General features: G+C 37.1%; 1 protein-coding gene and 1 long non-coding RNA gene across 5 annotated transcripts in view; one reads left to right on the top strand and one right to left on the bottom strand.

Moving 5' to 3' along the window:
- Positions 1–4,472: 4,472 nt before the first annotated feature.
- The window catches only part of CBLL1 (Cbl proto-oncogene-like 1, E3 ubiquitin protein ligase), an 18,634-nt gene continuing 932 nt past the window's right edge, over positions 4,473–22,174 (bottom strand). Inside the window, exons 1-6 of one of the 4 annotated variants that reach the window (XM_005858464.2) lie at positions 21,770–21,855; positions 16,616–16,783; positions 12,138–12,238; positions 11,643–11,726; positions 10,236–10,309; positions 4,473–7,936 (exon numbers count right to left, since the gene is read on the bottom strand). In XM_005858464.2, the coding sequence (XP_005858526.1) occupies positions 6,898–7,936; positions 10,236–10,309; positions 11,643–11,726; positions 12,138–12,238; positions 16,616–16,783; positions 21,770–21,782 (1,479 nt within the window). In that variant the 5' untranslated portion in view covers positions 21,783–21,855 and the 3' untranslated portion in view covers positions 4,473–6,897. Of the gene's footprint in view, positions 7,937–10,235; positions 10,310–11,642; positions 11,727–12,137; positions 12,239–16,615; positions 16,784–21,769; positions 21,856–22,174 lie in introns of those variants that run through there. The other 3 variants (XM_005858465.2, XM_014530859.1, XM_005858463.2) reach the window with 3 other exon arrangements.
- Positions 22,044–22,174, top strand: part of LOC102250362 — a 12,156-nt gene continuing 12,025 nt past the window's right edge. The window contains exon 1 of the long non-coding RNA XR_001360004.1: positions 22,044–22,131. This is a non-coding gene — a long non-coding RNA (uncharacterized LOC102250362). The remainder of the gene's footprint in view (positions 22,132–22,174) is intronic.

Raw genomic sequence — 22,174 nt, 5'->3', positions numbered from 1 at the left:
CAGCACACACATACTTCTCTTTTTCACTGGCACTGTTCTTGGTGCAAACAATAGTATTTATGTAACAGTGAGAAATTAAACATCAGCACCAACAGAAAAAAGATGCAGTGCCCTCTGTTCAACATCAAACCACTTTGTCAATGGGAGATGTGGTCTCAGTTGTTTTAGGTCTCGCCTTTAAATATTTGCTCTCAAAGTAACTTCCATCCTTTATTAGTGTCTTTACTGCATGGGCTTGTCTATTGGACTTTAAAACCAATTACAGAAAGGTAAAAATAAAGGTTTATTTACACAGCTACTCTTTAAAAACTAGAATATCAACACTTTTTATAACAACGTTTCTTAAATTCTGAGTCATGGACACCAGAGCCTCATGCACCCTTCGGGCTTTAGGAAAAAAGATAAACATACACATATACATTTATATATGATGCCCAATGAATCTCAGGCTAAGAGCTCTTTCTTTATAGAAGGCAGGAATAAAATAAAAACATGGGCCTATTTACTTGATCATCTGGCTTGGGAATGGGGCAAAAGCCTTATTTATATAGGACTGTCATTGATGCCTGCATCTTCTCAAGCAAAGGTGCCCTCTGTACTCTTATTGCCAAATAAAATATCATATGGTAGAGCTGGAACAAGCATGCCCACTAGCATGCTCCCATCACAGGCCATTCAACCTTAACATTCGCTTATCCTCACCCTTACATGTTTTTTTGTGTGAGGCCTCTAAGATGGATATGCATTGAGTAATGGAAATACATGGGACTGAGCCTCTATTTGCCTGGCTCAGAGCAAATACTGGGGGGAAAAAATTTTTGACTAGTACAAAAATCTGATCCCTGATTTAGGAAGAGGCCCAGAGACCATGTTGAAAGATGAAACATGAAATGTACATAACCCAGAGCAAGATGGAAGGGGAGAGGAGATCCAGTAATTCAACTTGGAGACAGAAAAGCTTGTGAAGAGACAGACACAGTACTGAAATTAAGGAAGCTTGAAGCTAATACATGTTAAGCAGTTTATCTTTAAAATCATTTTCTCTAAATATTTTAACTGCGAATTTATGTACATTTTAAGTTTATTTGCTGAACATATGAAAGTAAAAAATAACATGAATTAAAGTGGAAAATAACACTTTAAAAATATCATTTTCTAATAATTTAAGCATTTGATACCTTGTTTAAGCACAGTAACTTACCACAGACATGTAAATGAAGTGTTTTAAATGCAAGCCTGACTTTACGCTGCATAAACAAGAACAGAGAAGTGGAATATTTCATTCACTTTTCTGCCATCTTCATCTGGACGTCTACATGTCAAAAGTGACCTATGCTCTTCTCCCCTAATCTGCCCTGCCAGTGCCTTTTCCACCTGTTAGTGCCAAATCCATCTTTCCAGATGCTCAGGCTAAGAATTCTGTCAGGAAATTCTACTGGCCCCACCTTTAAAGTATATCTAGGATCAATTCATTTGATTCTCAAAATAGGCCCCATAAGATGGGTACTATGTTTATCCTCGCTTTTTAGAAAAGCAAAATGAATCAAGACTCAAAGAGGATAAGTAATTGATCTAACTTATATAGTTACAGGTAGTAGAGCCAGAATTCAGTCTAAACAGTCCGGCTCAGAGCCCAGGCTCTGAACCATTAGAAATACTACCTCCCAAAAGAAATTAAAACCTGTCTAAAAAAGAAAAAGAAATTAAAATCTGACTAAAGCTGACCTAGTACAAGGCAGGACTAAACTCAGGAACAATATAGGTGCATTCTACAGATTTGTTCCAAAGTCACTAATTTAGCATTGTACAAGTGTACCCAGAAAAGCTATTAGGAAACATATTAATGCCCAGAATTAATAATTTCCTCTCATTATAGTGTGTGTGCTGGTAATACATTTTAAAAATATTTTTTCCTGGCTACTATACTTTGAAAGAGAATATAAAAATTTTTAAAGGAAATTTAGGGATGACTACCACAAATAATTCCTAGATAAGTTAGAATGTAAGCTCCTAAAGAGCAGGGACTATACCTATTTTGTTCATCATTATATATCCACGTCTAGCATCTTCTATATATATAAAAGCCCAAGCGACTGTTATGACCAGATGACCAGACGACTGGCTGGTAGCTATGACACACATTGACCACCAGGGGGCAGACACTCAATGCGAGCTGCCTCCTGGTGGTTAGTGCGCTCCCACAGTCAACCTCTCGCAGCCAGCCAACCTCCCACGGTCATTCCTTCCCCCATCCCCTGGCCAGCTGCCCAATCGGGACTGAGCTAGATGGCCCCCATCAGCCCCGTTCGCAGGCCAGGCCAAGGGACCCCACCCGTGCACAAATTCGTGCACTGGGCCTCTAGTATATACATAATTTACATTTCACATATTTTCTTATATATTTATACAATTCACATATATATACTGTGCCCTCTCGCAATCCAGGACCCCTTGGGGGATGTTGGACTGCTGGTTTTGATCTGATCCCCGAGAGATGTAGCAGTGCCAAAGTGGCAGGCAGCTGGGGAGGAGCCCGAGTGGGGGCTGGGCACCCACCACTCCTGCTCCCCGCTGCTGCCACCACTGAGTAGCACTGCTGTGGAGATGGAAGAGGCTCTTGCGGCCCAGCTGCACTTACCAGCCATGAGCCCAGCTTCTGACTGAGCAGCGCTCCCGCTGGGAAGCACACTGACCACCAGGGGTCAGCTCCTGTGCTGAGCTTCTGCCCCCTGGTGGTCAGTGTGTGTCATAGGGACCAGTCGTTCAGGTCAACTGGTCATAACAGTCGCTTGGGCTTATATATATATACACACACACACACACACACACACACATATATATATATATATATATACACACATCTGTACGTATATATATATACAACCTTCCACCGGTCACCCACTTCTTGATACCTACAATGCTAGTCTTGTGTAAATTTTTAAAGCAAACTTTTGACTGACCTCTTTGTCTCCCCCATCTTTTCTCAACAAAAGACAAAATACTTTTATTTTTTAAAATATATTTTTATTGATTTCAGAGAGGAAGGGAGAGGGAGAGATAGAAACATCAATGATGAGAATCACTGATCAGTTGCCTCCTGTGCGGCCCCTACTGGGGGTCAAACCTGCAACCCAGGCATGTGCCCTAGACTGGAATCAAACCCAGGACCCTTCATAGATGACTTTGCATCTGATTATCCAGTCCGCAGGCCGATGCTCTATCCAGAGCTAAAACAGCTAGGGTGAAATGAGTACAAATTTTAAAACAAACAATTAGAGGTTTTGAAAGTAACACCAAAAGAGAGCAGGATTTTTCATCTGAAGGCAAAGGAAGAACAATTTTTAAATAGATTAATAAGAAATGGACTTAAATGCAGTATGAGACTTGGTGCCTACTACTACTTAGAATAGAAATGGGATATTCTGGGATAATAGATTAACATTTCAAAACACTAGATTTTTTAAAAAGACATGGTCCTGTCCAATTGTGAGAGCTAAACCCATGACCTATCATTGTTTATTTCAATCCTGATCCTATAATGCCTAAAAATTCTTAAAGCGAGGACAATAAAACTTTAACACTAAATTGTTCCTTTAAGAATTCTACTTTAACACTCTCCCTCAATGATGGAAGAAACAATAAAATGTTCCTTTAAGAATTCTACTTTAACACCTTTTCCCTCAATGCTGGGAAATTAATAGGAGCATAAATCAAAACAAAATCCAAATGTTTTTATTAGTATCACTACCAAGTATTTTAACTGGCTTACCCCCCTCTCCCCTTAAGTCTAAATATCCAATAATGCTTTATTAGATTGTGTATAAATTGCAATAAGTAAATTCTGCTTGGTTTCAAGGCCACAAGAAATTATTCTTGCAAACCAGTGAAAAATTCATCCACTTCAGAAAATGTTTGAATGTGATTATGTCACACTTCAACATCAATATATCAATTTGATGGCTTAACTAGTAATTAGAATGCATACTTTTGTTTTAGATATTTGTGAGTTTTTTCCATGTATTTACAGGACTTTCACAAAATTTTTCATGATAGGACTACAGAGCTTTTCCAAAAAGGTGTATGAAAGACACTCCTCTAGTACAAAGCCTAAAGCAGCTCTGTATACTATACTTCACATGATAAGTTCCCAACGTGAGTTTAAAATTATGTGCAAGTATCTTTTCCATTTATATTTCAGTGTTACCTAGTTAGTATTTACACAATAATTTTGAGTCAGTGGTTTTTACAGGGAAAAATAAAGTCTCTTTTTTTATGGCCTTTGCAAATACTTCCCCAAATACTATATAATATTCTGAACAAACATGCCACTGAAGAAATTTAACATTCAACTTGCTGGTTTGAATCTCTAAAAGTGAATCTAATTTTACTATAAAAGTTTATCAATGAAAACATGAAAAATTCTGCATTTCCCCAAATGTGTCATCATTAGGTAAAAACTCATTTAGGCAAAATAGTATTTATGCTTCCATTTTATTGTTTTTAAGAATTAAACTGCCACCTCAGTAGTCTTAAGAGCAATATAATGAAACATACATACATTTAATTTAGAACTATGTCCATTATAGTTTTAAAGGCTTCCCTGAAATAAAACTGGAATTCACATCTTTTTTCTTTAAGGAAAGAAATACTAACAGTAATTTTGTTATCCTTCTACTACAGCACCCCCACCCCCCCACCCCCCATTCAAACAATAACTGGATGAATTCAAGTCTAACACATTTAAAATTTGTCTGCTACGACACATTCATCTGATCTGCCTCCCTGCATAACTTATATTTCTTAAATCTAACTGAAAATAATCACTTTTAAACGCCTATGAGAATTCTTAACATGAATACTTTTATCATGATACTAATTTTTTTGTCCAATACATAGGCTAAGTGGTTTCATAACCACATTCAACTCTAGCGAATTTCAATAAAAACAGAAGAGTTCTTCATAAATAGTCGAGATTATTCTCAAAAAATTTGGATATTCTCTTATTACATGAAACAAATATAGGATTTTTAACGGCTACTAAATAGAGGCTTGAAAGGGTATCAAGTTTGCACCAGTCCAAGTACCTACAGTAATATAACAGAAGTACTTCCCACCACCTTTTCACACTATTTCACTCCCATGCTTCTAGTAACAAAATTTTCTCACTAGAAATATCACATTAACTTGGACTCTCTAATTGATAGGTGTGGAAAATCAGTTAAAAGAAAGTGTATTCGTTATTTTCGACTGGTCATGGTTGAAATGGCCATTTGTATTATTTCTAACTTCAACTCTTAAGTTCATAGATGACTTTGCATCTGATTATCCAAAATGAGAAACTGTTTTGCCTGTACCTGACTGAATTAAGTGGTAAATAGCAATTAGTTCACCCTTTGTCAAAAAGAAATGTTCTAAATGTATACACTACAAACTATTCAATAAATGGTATCTGCACACTACATATTTCATGTTTATATTATGCACCATTTTAGGCGAAGGAAATACTTCACAGGGGTTTACTCATAGGATATATAATAATATATCCTAAGAATAATGAAGTGTACAGGAGTTCTGTAGAAACTGAGTGGTTATCTTAGCTGGACTATAACAAGCCCCTACAATGCAAAGGCTGACTCTAAAGGCACCTTATAAAGCACTGAAATTCACAATTTAGTTATTATTTTTCTCCAATACAAAATCATCTGGTAGTCTTCATGTTGACTCCATGCTAAAATATCCCAAGTTTTAGACCACTTAACCAATAAAAGAAAAAGAAAATCATTAATAGTTTTTAAATTTCAAGTTAGAGAAAGAAACCTTATCACATAGTACTGAAACCTGAGCAATGCAAGTTTGTGACTACAAGAATGTCCTTCATTAATACAGTATTCAAATTCCTCCATGGCATTCAAATTGTGATTTAAACCCCAATAAACAAGACCACACTTAAGCACAGGATCAAACTCTATCATGAACTGAGGAATTACATAAAGCCTATTCAACCCTAAATATTTAAAGACAATGAGCAGAGTAAAACACCCTTCATCTAAAGAACACCATTTAGACAGTTATATAGTTACTTAAGATTAAAAAGTGTGATGAATTATGTGATTCCAACCACTCAGTAAAAAGCATTAATGAATAACAGCATCCCCTAACAGTTTGTAGACTGTAGTCAGTTACTTTGGCCATATCTTTCCAAATAATTAGTAATGCCTTTAATATTTCAAACATAAATATATCTCTCTGGAATTTCAACATATTTTGGTGCCCCTGAATTGCCTAAAATGAAAAGGCATCCAAGTGAAGTGCATTATATACTTAATATACCTCAAAATTTCAGTGCCTAAAATGTGAAGTAATTCTCTATCATTTAACAGTCTGCCTTACAGTAAATTCTAGATTTTTACTTTTAGGATTTTATTGTAACTTGGGAAATTAGTGGTAAAACATATGGTTTTAAAAAACAGTATGTGGTTGCACTTAAATTCACATAAAAATAGCATTTTTACAACCATATTGAAATTTAATCCTTTTACACAGGTTAACAAAATGTATCACAAGAAAAACGAAACTGGGTTTAACAAAAGCAACACTTTTCAAAGTGGAATAAAAATTTTCAATTTTTTTACAAATGGTCACCTGTGGGTCAATTTACCACACGAGGGGAACAAAGCTGTTAAAATATAGCTGTGCTCCACTGAGCCACTTATCTGCACTACAGTATAGTATTTGAAATCAATCCTAAGATGAAGATTTAAAACCATTTTATAAGACCCTAAGTGTTTCATAGCCACCTCAATAAGAGGTGTTTTTCCTTCCCAGAACAGTCAAAGCTTAATTAAAAGATTGACTACACATAAGTTTTTTTCATATCTTCAGTTCAAAATACTCTTATCATTGATAATATGGTCTATATCTTGTCTGATCTGGATGATGTGGTCCAGGAAGTGGGGTTTGAGAAGGTGGACCCTGCATTCGTGGAGGTGGTGGTGGCCCTCTTGGTGCAGGCCATATACCAGGACTCATTCCCCCTGGTTGTGTAAATGGAGGGCTCAGAGTTCCTTGATCTTCAGTGAACTGGGGTAGAGAGTTAGGATTATAATGATGAGGAGGGGGTGCAGTAACAGGTGGACCACCATGTTGAGGTGGGGGAGGTCCTGGAGGAGGATGATTCATATAAGGTGGCATCTGGGCAATGATATGTCCAGGGGGAGGGGTTATTGGTGGTGGAGCAGAGGTCATTGGAGGAGGAGGAGCTTGGCTATAAACCAAGTGAGGAGTGCCTGCAGCCTGGGGAGGATGTGGCATTGGATGGCTTATTGGTGGTGGAGGAGGTGGGGGTGGTGCATAATGTTGCTGTGGAGGCATAATATGATGAGGGTGCGACACCACTGGTTGACCCTGATATTCAGGATGATGGTGAGCAGGTGCTGGGGCAGGAGGTGGTGGTTCTCTAGCACCTGAACTTGAGTCATCCTGAATAGGGACAGTTATTAAATTGCTGTGTTTTCTTGTTGAAATACGAAAGGTTTCCTGACTGACCGAACGAGGTGGAGGTGGAGCCATGGGCAATTCTGCTGGAGGTGCACGAATATCCTCATGTGGCTGATTATAGTGCTCATGTGAAACATGTTGCAAAGGAGGTGGTGGCATCATGATGTGCTGCTTTGGCGGAATATGGCTCATACTATGGTGCTTGTCTGGCGGCATTATAAAACGATCAGGGATTTCAGCTGGTGGTGGGGCAATAGGAGGATGAACATTTTCAAGTGAAGCTCGGGTAACAGGTTTTCCAGCTCTCATATGGCGGTGGTTGATATGAGCCTGTAAGTCTCTCTGAGACAAATACGTTCTCTTGCACCCTTGAACAATGCTACACATGAAGAGAGAACCACGTGTACACTGCTCAATTCGCTGTACAGGATCACTACATCTAAATTAGAAGAAAAAAACCGATTTACTAAAGGACTTTAAAAATAATGCACTTAATTTCAAAGATATGCTTATTTTTTAATTTATGGGAAATTTGCAGAAGTTCACAATTGAAAATTATACTGTAAGTGAACTTTTAACCTTTCCCACTTTGTTTTTTGTTCACTATTAAGCATCAGCATTTCTATCAACTTCAGAACTCTCAATACAAGAAAAAACTGAACGTGTATCAAATAGAATATGTTTTAAGAAAAGACCTTATTCTGCCCAAGACCTAGAATTTATCTGATTTTCTCTAACAAGTCTATGCTTTCTATCCACTTACAAAAAAAAGGGGGTGAGGAGGTGGGGGGGGACGCAAACCAAACGTCATAATCATGGATTCAAACTTGTACCGTATTTACTGAGCAACAAGAATTTGCTGAGGAAATAATACTAAGTGGAAGACACTAAGTGGAAGATGCTACAAGGACTACAAAAACAAGTAAGATCATCTTAATTATCAGGGTTCTTAACATTAATCAACACAAAATTTAAATTCAAACCCTGGCTATCAAGTCTCTTAAGGAAGGGATCTTTCTGGATGGTCAGTCAAATTTACTACTAATGAGTTATTGCATACTCCTGCCTTCTAAATTGTAAGCACTTTCTAAATTGTAATTTAAACTCAGTATTTTAACAACTCAGGGTCAAAATTATAACTATTCTTCATTCTCTATATTTAACCCACTCTTGCCTTTAGAGTCTTCTGAAATAGTGGAGAGAGGACTAAACTAGGAATTAGAAGAACTGGGATCTAGCACTGGCTCTGTAATTTTGGAGAAGTCATTTAATGTCTGTTTCTTCATCTATAAAATGGGTTAAAGCATCTATTCTACCTAACTCAATGTTTTTGTATCTACTTCATCTGAGATATTCTTAAGATCAATGGGACAATGAAAATGACAGTATTTAATCATTCAAAACTATATATGTATAACTATAAGCTATTATTGAATATGTATGCCACGTAATTTGACATTCTATTACATGGTTTTATATTCTTGATTTTTGAGTTGAGTCTATTATTTCCATACTTGCTGTAAGGCTAGCACTCCTTGATACTAACAGGCTTCCATTTAATGGTCTTTTGACACACTTCTCAGATCTGAGTCTGTTCATCTAGATAGGCTTATGTTCTAAGTAGCTAAGGGCCAACCGGTGAGGTGCTTACTGGAGTTACATTATGCACTTTTAATTGTATAATTCTTCTGAATTATAATTCTAGGGAAGAAATAATCTTTACACTCACACTACAGATTTTGCAATCTGTGACTTTAAAGAGCTAATAGAAATATGCCAAGAAAATCAGTTTTAATGACTTGTCAGTGAATCATCCTTTCTCTCTCAGTGATGCCAAACTTCCTACACCATAAAAGGAAATCATCCCTTACAACTGTCTAGGTCTAGGGCTTTGCTATCAACCAAAAAAAAGTATAACTCTTGAGACAGCTTCTAACACATTTAGAAGGAATCTAGGACAAGGAAGTTCCTCTCAAAGCTTTCCTCAATTCCTCAAGCCTTCTATCAGGGATTCCATATTAATATCAAATTCCTAATTTAATCTGGATCCTTCAACGCCATTCCAGTATAAACCATTCATAGATCTGTATGAATCAATACCTCTAGCTGTTTATAACTTAGATCTGAGTCTATGTCATGATGGTGTTCTAAGATACACTCAAGACATAATAATCAGATTTGAAGGTAATAAATAAGAGCTTATACTTACATATGTACTTACTATATGCTAGGTACCATACATAATAATCAGATTTGAAGGTAATAAATAAGAGCTTGTACTTACTATTTGCTAGGTACCATATATATACTCACTTAATTCTAATAATAATCCAAGGATGCAGGTGCTATTATTAGCTCCATTTTATAGATATAGAAACAGTCTATATCACATAACTAACAAATGGCAGAAAATGAATTTGAACCCAAGAATTCTAATTCCAAAGTCTTTGCTACTCTCAATTGCTACTATGCAATACTACCTCTAGTGTCCCATCAAAACAATAAAATAACTATTTTTGGCTTATAACAAGTTTTGTGATGACAAATATATTTTGTCATTTTGGCCAATCTGAATTAATTGATAACAGCTACCTAGCCCTATCCTAAGGAGAAGGCTAAGGCCAACTCTGGGCTCACAGAGAAAGAGTAGCCATCTGATATCCTGTCATTGACCTTTAATCAAGATTATAAATTTACAGCACAAGCTTTATTCTTTAAAAATTTAATGATGATCTTACCCTGGACACATCTTATCTCCCTTTTTTTCATGTAAAATAGCACAGTCATAGCAAAAAACATGCTTGCATGGAATCTGTAAACAGAAATATAGTGACACATTTTAGAACAAATTAAAATATTTTAAAAAATAACAGTAAGAATAGTAACCTAGACATAGACACTTGAGAACTGTTCGTTAAAGTGAGCATTTATTAAGTACTAATTATATAAAAACAATAGCCTTTTTCAGTCACAAGTCCTTTGAGAATGAGATGAAAACTCTGGCCCAATAAATGTATACATGCACATTCACTTATACTTCCTGAAGGTATAAACCCTATGAATTTCATCATGGTCCCTATGGGTTAAAAGCTCCTGAAAAGTAATGTAACCATGTTTTACCTTATCCTGTTCCTCTTGAAATTATTCCAAAGCACTAAGATAACGAATATCTCCTACATTTAACATAAGTAGCAGTTTTCCCAGTTAGCCTTACTGTAATAAATTTATAAAAATCTAAAAATAAATCAGGATGTAGAAAAACAATGTTAGACCATTTTAAAACTCACAGCCCATTACGGTTATTTAGCTATGTCATACAGCAAAGCAACAGTGCACAATCAATGCTCTCTACCATCACAAATATATTATTGAATTCAATTTTTTTCCCCAAACACAAATGTAAAACTACCTTTTTAAAAAGGAGAATATGTCAAAAATACTATAAAATTACAGTCATGGTTATAACTTATTTTAATTATTAAATTCTCAGAAATAAAAATATAATTGATTCAGTTTTACATTAAAAATTACAGCCTTCCGAAATGAGTAACTGATTTCATTGTATCAAAGAAGAAAAAAAAAAAACATTTTTCCGTAATAAACAGAATAAATATAAACTAACAGGTATCAAACAGTCTAAAGAAATTATTTCATTTTCAGAAGTTAGTTCCCTTAATTACTTTACAAGCAATTCTAGAGTTTGTCAGGATAATTATATTAAAATGCATTATTATCCCAAAATTTCCCTTAGCTATTTCACTTTTTTAAAAATTATTTTATTTTATTGATTTTAGAGAGTGAGGAAAAGAAAGGGAGATAGTGGGAGGGGGACTTGGGGAGGGGGGGGAAAGGGAAGAGGGGGAGGAAGAGAGAGAAAAATATCCATTTGTTGTTCCACTTATTTATGCATTCATTGGTTGTTTCTTGTATGTGCCCTGACCTGACTGGGTATCAAACCCACAACCTTGACATATCAGGACAACACTCTAACCAACTGAGCTACCCAGCCAGAACCTCACATTTATTTTAAATGTCACAAACTTAAGTCATTAAATAGTGAAAAACCTATCTACTTAAATTTCAGAATCTTACCTCTACAAAAATGTTCACATTTATAAAATAGAATTCAATTTAATTATACTTACCATTCGCCCATAGATCTTAATAGGCAATCCACATTTGTCACAGAAATGAACTGGTGTATCATCCTTTTCACCTAGGATGTTTATCTGTTGAAATGATATAATTACAATTTCCTTTTTAATCATTTCTAAAACAATCATACCTATAATTTACACAATGAATTTAAATTTTATAAATGTTAAAACAATTAGAAATAAAAGTTTCTTGATATCCTCACATATTCAGCACTATTGGCTGTGCTACCAGTTTTTTGTTGTTTCTTTTTTCTTAAATAGTGTTAACATGTTTTTTTTTTTTTTATTTTACTTGGCTTAAGTAAAAATTGTTTTAAATTATTTTTGGAAATGGTGGTAATAGGACATTAATAAATGAGTTGTGTGTGCTGAAAGATACAGTTATAATAAAAGTTCATGCCATTCTTTATGTATCCTCCATTGCTCTAATAAAATAGTTAAAATATCTGATTGTTCTAATAAATGCTTTTATTTTAGTCATACCTGAAAGTCCCAAAAAAGGTGTCCAGGAAATCTTCGTTGATTTCCAAACAGGTCGCCCCCTTTACAGTCATACCGTTCTTTTTCATTATAATCAAATCCTTCTGAGAAAAGAAAGGATTATTTATTAACTTTTCATATCTCAAAATTTCATTACAAGGTAAAATAGGCCTGTTCCCTGATTCTTTTCAAAGCTCTTCTATGAACAAGATAATCAAGACTAGTTTCAACATCCGCTAGGAATTATCTTAGTGATCATGTAGTCCAACTTTCTCACTTCGTAATAGAAAATATTGTAGTAAGGGGACTGTAACAACACAGAGAAGGTAAGTGGCAGAGCTAGGAACAGACCTCAGATCTCTTCATTCCCATTCAAGTGTTATTACTGACCCAACTATCCCATATAATAAAGAGCCAATATGCAAATGGTTGTCATACCCTCACGCCAGGCTGGGGGACCTGAGGCTGCGCCCCCTGCCCCAGTGCCGGGGGACCTAAGGCCGTGCCCTCCACCCTGGGGGACCTGAAGCCGTGCCCCCCCGCCCTGGCATCAGGGCTGGGGGACCTGAGGCTGCACCCCCCACCTGGCAGGGCTTGATGGGGGTGGGGCTGGCCAGGTCTGGGTCTCGTGCGATTTCGAGGCACACACGGGTGGGTGGGGACTTGACTCTGGGTCCCACGGTGTGCCCCAGACTCTGACAGGATGGAGATTTTCAATATACATCTTACTAATTTTCTTTCATCTCTGACACTTCTATTATAGAGAAAGGGCAAATAGCAATATTAAAATATTTCCTCTAATTAATTCCCTTTTAATGTGCACAAATTTCATGCACATTTCTAGTTTTATATTAGAAACAAATTTTAGTTTCTAGTATAAAACTTTACTAATTACTGTCATCGTTTATTACACAAATTTTCAAGATATACTAGTATATCATTTACTTTAACCTACTACAAAAGTATCATGCTGCTAAAAGCTAAAAGGATATAATGAAACACAAAAAATTCTGCACATTTTCATCTTATGATTTAGTAAATTAGATATCTTCTTCTTCAGCTTTAAACTGAGCCTGATTTTAGAAACATCAACATATTGATACCTCATCCTTTAAATTAAAACGACTCCTTGGCCCTGGCTGGTTTGGCTCAGTGGATAGAGTGTCGGCCTGCGGACTGAAAGGTCCCAGGTTCGATTCCAGTTAAAGGCATGTACCTTGGTTGTGGGCACATCCCCAGTTGGGGGTGTGCAGGAGGCAGCTGATGGATGTTTCTCTCTCATCGATGTTTCTAACTCTCTATCCCTCTCCCTTCCTCTGTAAAAAAATCAATAAAATATACTTTAAAAAAAAGCAAAAAACGACTCCTTGGTTAATCACCCAAACAGAAAAGGCCGTATCATATCTATTCACAAGTATACTCTCCTATACTGCATAGCAATATGAAGATTCCATGAACTCAATTTTTCTGACCTATTGAAAAGGTTGATGGTAATCCTCTCATCTCATACAAAAGAACCAAATGAACAGTCTGATAGGGATTCTAGGTAGAATCCAATTAACTAAAGTAAAACTGAGAAGACAAATCTATCCCTCCAAAATGCTAGGCTTCTCACAACTCTTTTGGCCCTAGAACTGGTAAACAGAGTAGGGAGACACACAAGTTTTTAACTTTACCCAAATGGCTAAATTACAGCACCTGTATACAAACACACAAGCACAAACCAGGATAGGACAGACAGATAGACACGGACGGACACACACACACACACACACACACACACACACACACACAGCAATGCAAAAATTTTTTAAAGCTAATATAGACACTCCAGTGTACTGCTATCTAATTATCTCCAACCAAATGTAAAGTTCAAAGAGTGTCCTTGAAAGTTACAACTGAGTGAATTTAGGCTCTTATATGGCCCATTTGTACCTTATAAAAACCAGTGTCATCTAAAACTCAAAATAAAAAAAATCAATTTTTCTTATTTATTTGAAACTCAAAAAATTATTGAGAACAATAGCCAATGAAATTAGGAGTACATTATCATTTTTCAGAGTAGTTCAACCAGCACTGCCATCTATCATTAAACCATATATATATTTGTATATTTGTACCATACTGGCACCCAGACCTCCATATTTTGAACAATGCCTGGGAGGGCGTGGGGAGGTGTGTGTGTGGGGGGGACAATGAACAATTTTTACCCCAAATAGGTGAACTGAATGTATCAAAAAATTATCTTCAGCCTCAGTTTGCTCTATTAAGAGAGAGACTGGTAATGGTAGTTCCCCCTAAAAAGGGATGTGGGCTTGGGTGGAGAGGAAAAGATGAAGGGATACCTGACAGGAAAAGGATAGAAGGGAGATTTTAGCTTTTTTGTATTGTCTGGATTATTACAAGATATGTACATTACTGTGTAGTTTTTAAGAAACAAAAAGGCCAAAGGGGGAGAATCTAGTTACTGATAATGCAGCAGCAGCCCTAAGTTCTACTACCCGGATTTATAACATTTGACTTCAAATACTTGTTCAGATAGGGAGAGAAATTCTATAATAAGGGGAACCATAATATAAGGTACAATTAAAACAATTTGATTCTAAAAAAGGAATAGACAGATGTCTAGAATAGAAAATCTAGAAATAGATACAAATACTAATAGAACTTTAACATATGATAATAGTGCGATTCCAATTCAACAAGATAGATTTTTTTAATAGTTGGGACACATAGCTGGCTGTTTTATAGAAAAAAATAAATAAACCCAGGTTCCACTTTTTTATTTTAAATAACAAAATACATATCATCCATAATATTCCAAAGCAGGGGTCAGCAAACTTTCTGTAAAATTCCACATAATTAAATACTTATATATGCAATTACTCAGCTATGTCAATATACTGTGAAAGTAGCCGTAAATGATATCTAAATGAATGGGCACGGCTATGTTCCAATAAAACTTTATTTGGCCCACAGGCCATAGTTTGCTGACCCTGTATAAGGGTAAGTTGGGAAAACTGTTTTATATTCATGGAATATGGGAAAAGCCTTTCTAAGAATGTCATAAAACCTAAAAGTCGTAACAGAAAAGACTAGATATCTGCTACCTAGAATCTTCTTTAACAAAAATCTCTATATATAAAAGCCCAAGCAACTGTCCAACCGGTAGCTATGATGCACAATGACCACCAGGGGGCAGACGCTCCAACCACCAGGGGGCAGATGCTCAACCCAGGAATTGCCCAACGATAGCAACTTTGCAGAGTGCCCTCTCGCACTCCAGGACCCCTCAGGGGATATCGGACTGCTGGTTTCGGCCCGATCCCTGCAGGCCTGGCCGAGGGACCCCCACCTGCTGGAGAGACCCCGCTCACTCCGCAGACACCCTTTGAGTCCCAGTGCTGCCCCAGGTGCCGCTGGCCCAGGAGGGACCGCAGGAGGTTGGCTCCAAGGCGTGTCCAGCCAGTCTCGCCCAGTCCTGCCCCGCTGGCCACCTTCTAATTAATTTACTTTCAATGTGCATGAATCCATGCACTGGGCCTCTAGTTTTATATATAAAATTCAAGACAAATGGGGAATATACGTAATATATGACAAAGGGCCAATTTTATTAATTTACAATGAACTCATAAAAATCAAGAGAAAGGCAATCAAACAGGAAATAAAATTGGAAAAGGATATAAACAGGTAAATTTCCTAGGTAAAAGAAATGACCAATACTATGAAAGATATACAATCCCACTCATAATTTTAAAAATGCGTTAAAAAAAAACTATTTTTGAAAGGTTAATAGTATGTACTAATATTGGTGTATGAAAGCATAAAATGATGTACTGGTTTTGAAAAGCCACTTGACAATATTGTGAAGTTCTAAAATGCACAGTATCCATCAAGTTCTAAAATGCCCAAATCATGCAAAGTTTAAATTCTACAAAGTATACATACTAAGGTATATGTACAAGGATAATTACGGCAACACTGTTTTTAACAGCAAAAATTTGGAAAAATTATTACATAAGTTATTGATAAATGAAATATCTAAACCTATTTTGTTAAATGAGGTATATCTGTATGTACTAAGAAGGCAAAATAATATAAAAAAAGAGCAGTTCTACATGAAAAAAGTAAATATAAAAATGTCATAGCAAATCATTTTGGGGGAGACAAGTTATGGGAGAGACTAGTTGTGGGGGAGAGAGAGCGACAATTTTACTTTTAATATTACTTTACTTTTATTATTTATTAATTATTGCATTATTTTCAATACGAACAATCATAGACTTACTTTTGCCCCACCTGTATTTATAAAGGGACAGAAAAACACAAAATGCCACAATGAGACATCAGTAAAACTGAGGAATGAAGAGAGTATGTAAGATTTTTAAAAGGTATGTATAAACAAGCAAAATCACATGAATTATTTGGTGGAAATGGATACAACAAAAAGACTTCTGGACCTGTTAGTTTAAACAAATTACCTTCATCACCAGGTGGAGCCTTTGCAGGCATTCTGTTTATAGTCCTTGGTGTGCGAGGTGCAGCTTTGGCTTTGTTCCCTTGTTTGGAGATGAGCTTTATAGGAATTCTTCTTCGAACATCAAGACCACCCAATGATCCAGAACTATTAGTGCCTTGTAACTCATTGTCTATGTTAGGGGGGAAAAAGTTGTAATTTCTGTTAGTTTTTCTTTTTGAAGATTCTTCTATTACAGGTATTAAAGCAGCATACCCATCATTATCAAGGTTTGAATATCTGGGTTCAGATTTTAAATACTTTGTTATGTAAGTTTAAGTGCTAATTTTCTCTATTTTGGATAAACCCTTTAAAGAAGTGCTTTTTGAGACATGGAACCTTTCAAAAAGTTGACAAAAGTTATAAAACTCTCCCTAAAAATGTAGACAATAAAATTTTTCATATAATTCCAGAGGGGTTTATAGAAACATAAAACCCTTCATAAGCCCAAGATAAGCATTTCTGTCTTAAAGTAACTTGAGAGATATTTTAAAGGAAAAAGTAAGAGAAAGGAGGAGAAATAGAAATAAAAGCATCCCCATCTCCATCAAACATGCAAAGTAGGCACTCAATAAATTTAGTAAACTGAATCTACCTCAGGGCAATCAATAAAGCTGAAAACACAAAACTAACATTGACAATGGTAAAAGTAAATAAATAATGCATTGACCTGAAGTTTGGTTTAAGGAAGATGATTATTACCTTAAGTGTAAAATAGTTTTTCTAAAACGCATATGGAAACATAGTAAAAATTGTCATACCATTTACTAGTAGAAAGATGCAATAATGTATCCATGCCATAACATTTCTGTATGTTCACATATGACTCTCATTCTTAATCAGCATTGTAATGGAAAATTAGTTTAGGAAGATGCAAGGTTTCTGCACTTCCACTACATCTAAACAACTGACACTTTCTAAGTCCCTACTTGTTATTAACTAAGAAATAAATTAACTCATCCCATGAGTAACACTAGCATTATTTCATAGAACTTACTCCATTTGAAGCTTAAAAATCACCTTTTCAAGTCTATGACAAGATATTACAATACAACTAAATACCTTTACCTACTAAAGACATGAAGGGAAGTACCACAAAGTAGGAAATGAAACTAAAAATAGTTTTTTAAAATAGCAATGTTTATAACACGACAAATTATTGAACAGGCTGTTTAACTGCCACTGTAGGAGATAGTACAATCAAAATTGACAGCCAAGCTGACCACATTACATTCAGTAAAGCCAAATTTAGAAATAACAACTAATGACCTACAAGGCTAGTAGGATTACAAATTAAATTCACAATAATGATTTATAGTCTTTCTGAAAAATATGTAGAACAAAACTCAAAAGAGGTCCTTAATAATTTAAATATCTTTCATTCTCATTTCTACTATTACTTACAAAATTCATGGAAAAGGAATTACATGGACAGCTAAAATCTTGAGTTCAGATAAACCCAACTTGATCAACTTTCAACACTTCACTAAATGTGTTGAGTTGAATAATGTATTTCATCAGCTTTCACATTAGCTGCTTATTTAAGTATAACTACCTACAAGCAATGTAATTGCCAAAAGACAGATATGACAGATGATTTTTTTTCTCAAAGGTATTCCTAATTTTCCAATAATTAAAAAGCAAGTTGTAGACAGAGAGTTAACAGTTCAAATTTTCCCTTCAGATATTTAAAGGACTCTTAATGGTTTTACCTTGGTGAATGATCAAAATGCCAACATTCCAAGTCCTTTTGACATCATCACCCTGAACACTTGAAGTCACTACTGATACTTACTTAGTCTACCAATACTTTCAAGAGCCTGCTGCCTCTTAATATATCACTGCCTGCTCATTCTGGGTCTGTCTTGGGTTTTTTGGTTTAAGAATCAGAACATACAGAACAATTTCCTTTTGAATATGACAACTAAAAACACAAAGCCCATAATAACAAAAGTCTTTGGATATTACAAAGAAAGTGACAACTAAGGATATAACTGGCCATTTTAGGTTAACCCACTTTAACAAGGAATAACACTTTTATATTATATAGGTGTGTTTTTTTGAAGTATATTTAGAATTTTAAAGGAACCAAGAAATACTTTACAAAATTTAGGCTAGTTACAACTAAGTGCTAATTCTTAGAATGAGGAAAGAATGAATCAAGTGTTAACTAGAAGTTTCTTAGAGTAATTTTACCAGCAAAATTCTATTAGGGCACCACAGGGTAGCCTTCATTATATGACTTTTTCAGCGTGATCATAAAATCTCATTTCTGTATAAATTCTAGGGTTTCATCAATTTCAAGGGCATCTCTTAATCCTTTATTATTAAAATCATTCTTCTGAGATGCCTACCATGTCATAATGTCTTCAATTAATTGGCTAACAGGTATTTCCTCACTTGCCCATGAGTGCCGCCATCTTGGCTGACAGTTAATTTGCATAAGGATATGCTGATTAGCCAATGGGAAGGGTAGCTCGTACGCCAATTACCATGTTTCTCTTTTATTAGTGTAGAAGATAGGTGTGTTTTTTTGAAGTATATTTAGAATTTTAAAGGAACCAAGAAATACTTTACAAAATTTAGGCTAGTTACAACTAAGTGCTAATTCTTAGAATGAGGAAAGAATGAATCAAGTGTTAACTAGAAGTTTCTTAGAGTAATTTTACCAGCAAAATTCTATTAGGGCACCACAGGGTAGCCTTCATTATATGACTTTTTCAGCGTGATCATAAAATCTCATTTCTGTATAAATTCTAGGGTTTCATCAATTTCAAGGGCATCTCTTAATCCTTTATTATTAAAATCATTCTTCTGAGATGCCTACCATGTCATAATGTCTTCAATTAATTGGCTAACAGGTATTTCCTCACTTGCCCATGACTTTATTTGTGACTCAAATAGTTTATGAATTTCATGAAAACCTGATTCTTTCGTAAGCTTTGTAATCACAATCTATATAAGCATTTGATACTGCTGCCTGATATGAAACATAAAGGATATAACAATATTAACTACAAGAATAGAAAAGAAGCTAGTGTTAAGCAGCAGGGATTATCTAGTAGGAACTAATTTTTTAAGTGGTCAGCTCATTGGTGAATATTTTCATGTTAGGATGACATTCACTTTCTTAAGCAACTTTTTAATTTAGGAGAATTAGGATACCAAATAATCAGTACACACCCACCCATATTATAATTTAACATAATATTCTCTAAACTGTGGATGGGGTTTGACTTCCATTTCCAGTAATAGGCTCAAATGAGAAATATTTTGCTAACCTTGGATGTTTACTACTCTAACATCAAGATTCCAGACTTTCAAGTCTGTATTTCCAAACTAGTTTGAGTGTTCCTTAGAGCCTGGGGTCTAGGACCTCCTCTCTTCTGTATTCCCTTTCCTTAAGTGATCTTGTCCATCCTCAGATCTTAAAATATCAACTCTGCAGTACAAGTCCCAAATACGTGCTTTTCAGCTCAAATCTTTCTTTTGACATCTCCCCTTGCATGACTCTCAATGTATATCTCTTACTTAGCAGTCCAAAATCTTGTTCCCAAATTCCCATGAATCACCTCTACCCCTTAAAAAAAGTTTGTTTTTCTCCCACGTTTTTCCCAACTCAAACCAAAAACATAGGCATCTCTCCTTTCTCTCACATACATCCAAACCAACCCATCAGTACGTGTTTAAGTACTAACCCCGAAATATTTATTGGATCTACCCATTTCCATTTTCAATAAACAGAGCCACCTTTACTAAACCAAGCCTCCCTTCTAGTTTGCTGCAATCACCTCCTAAATTGTCTATTTTCTATTATTCTTACCTCCCTCTCTTATACCATTCTCCATAGAACCTATTATACTTTTAAAAGATTATGTCTCTCCTCACTTCTGTTCAATGGCTTCAATATTGCACTTAAAATTCAAATCTTTGCAATGGCCTTCAAAGTCTTGCACAGGCTGACTCCAACCCTCCTTTCCAATCTCAGCCTAGAGCTCTTTCCCTCTTGCTAATAACTAAGCTGCAGCAAACTGGTCTTCTCTATTTTTTCCTATTTGTCTTTGTACTTGCTGTCCTCCAGATTTATTCCACAGCTGGCTTCGTCATCAAATTATAAATGTAACCCTTACAGAAAGGCCTTCTGAAGGGCCCTCCCAGTTAGTCTTCACTACAGCATCCGCTTATTGTCTTCAAAGAACTTATGATCTGTAAGATTGGGGGTCTTTAAAGTTTATAAAAGAATGTAATCCCTATGACAGCAATAACTTACTCCGTCTTGTTTACCATTCTATCATTCCATCTCCAGGCCTACAGGTATCTGGCATATAAATATATTTGATCACTGAAGACATCCCAACCAACACTTCATACAGGGAAAAACCCATTTTCCCTCCTTGCCACATGATCGACACAACTCTATGGAGCGCTTTTTAACTCCAAACCAAATGCCACAAGGAAGCAAAAGCAAAAACAAAACAAAACAAAAAAACATAACGAAGAGTGGAGCCATCACGTGGAGAAAGGGATGTGAACGTCTTGATTTTAAGCTCTCCTTTGTAAATGTACCCAAATGATGAGTAAGGACCACAGCCGACGCACGGAGCATGCTTGGGGTCTGGGTGGAAAAGCCGATCCGAGTATCACTCCGAAAGCCACCTCTGATTCCCTTCTCCCACCTCCAGTCCACGAAGGACCGGCGGAGACCGCGGGAGCAGCCGCGCAAAGCGGACGGAGACAGCAGGAAGTCTCCAGCCCCCGCTCGCGCATCAACTCCCGAGCACCCCGAGGCTTCCCCGACTCCGAGATTGCAATCTACCCGCCAGTCCCCATAAGGCAGGGCAGGGCCCGCGCCGCCCGCAGCTCTGGCTCGGGGCTCAGCGGAACCTTGGATCAGCAGCGGCTACTGCCGGCACCGAGGCTGTGGGTACCACACCGGAGGGTAGGCCGGGGAGCAGCAGGCGCTTGCCGGGCACGGGGAGGGTTCCGTGAGATTCCTCTCTCGCCGCCACACCCCAGCGCTGCAGGGCGAGCACAACCCCCCGGTGCCCGCTGGGCGAACAGTCCCAGGCCGGCCAAGGGGGCTTGGTACCGGGACCCCCCACTGCCTCCGCCTCCTTACCAGTGTGATCCATGATTCGGCTCGCGGAGCACAGTGGGAGCGGAAGTCAACTGCGCCGGAGTCGCCGGGAGCGCGTGCGCTCTACCTTCCGGAGCCCGGGAGGCGGAAGTGCGACCGGGTGGCCCCGGCCTTGGCTTCCAAGGGCTGCGCGCTCTCGCGTACACTACCCGACTCCGGTGAGGGAGTCAGGCATAGTTCGGGCGAGGAAGAGCGAGCGAGGACGCGAAGAGCTTCGAGGCTGAGGTCGCTACGGCTCCTGCTCACGTGCTTCGAGAGAAAGTAGCCTTTCCCTGCGGAAAGGAGGCCGACGGGAGCGGGGGAGGGGGAGAGCGGTAGTAGCCGGTGGGATCAGCTCGCGGCAGGTAAGGCGGAAGCCCGCCCCCGCGGTGCGTTGCATTCTGGGAC

Source organism: Myotis brandtii, unplaced genomic scaffold (genome assembly GCF_000412655.1).
Source record: "Myotis brandtii unplaced genomic scaffold, ASM41265v1 scaffold1186, whole genome shotgun sequence".
NCBI lineage: Eukaryota > Metazoa > Chordata > Mammalia > Chiroptera > Vespertilionidae > Myotis > Myotis brandtii.
This window is presented reverse-complemented; position numbering and strand designations above follow the sequence as displayed.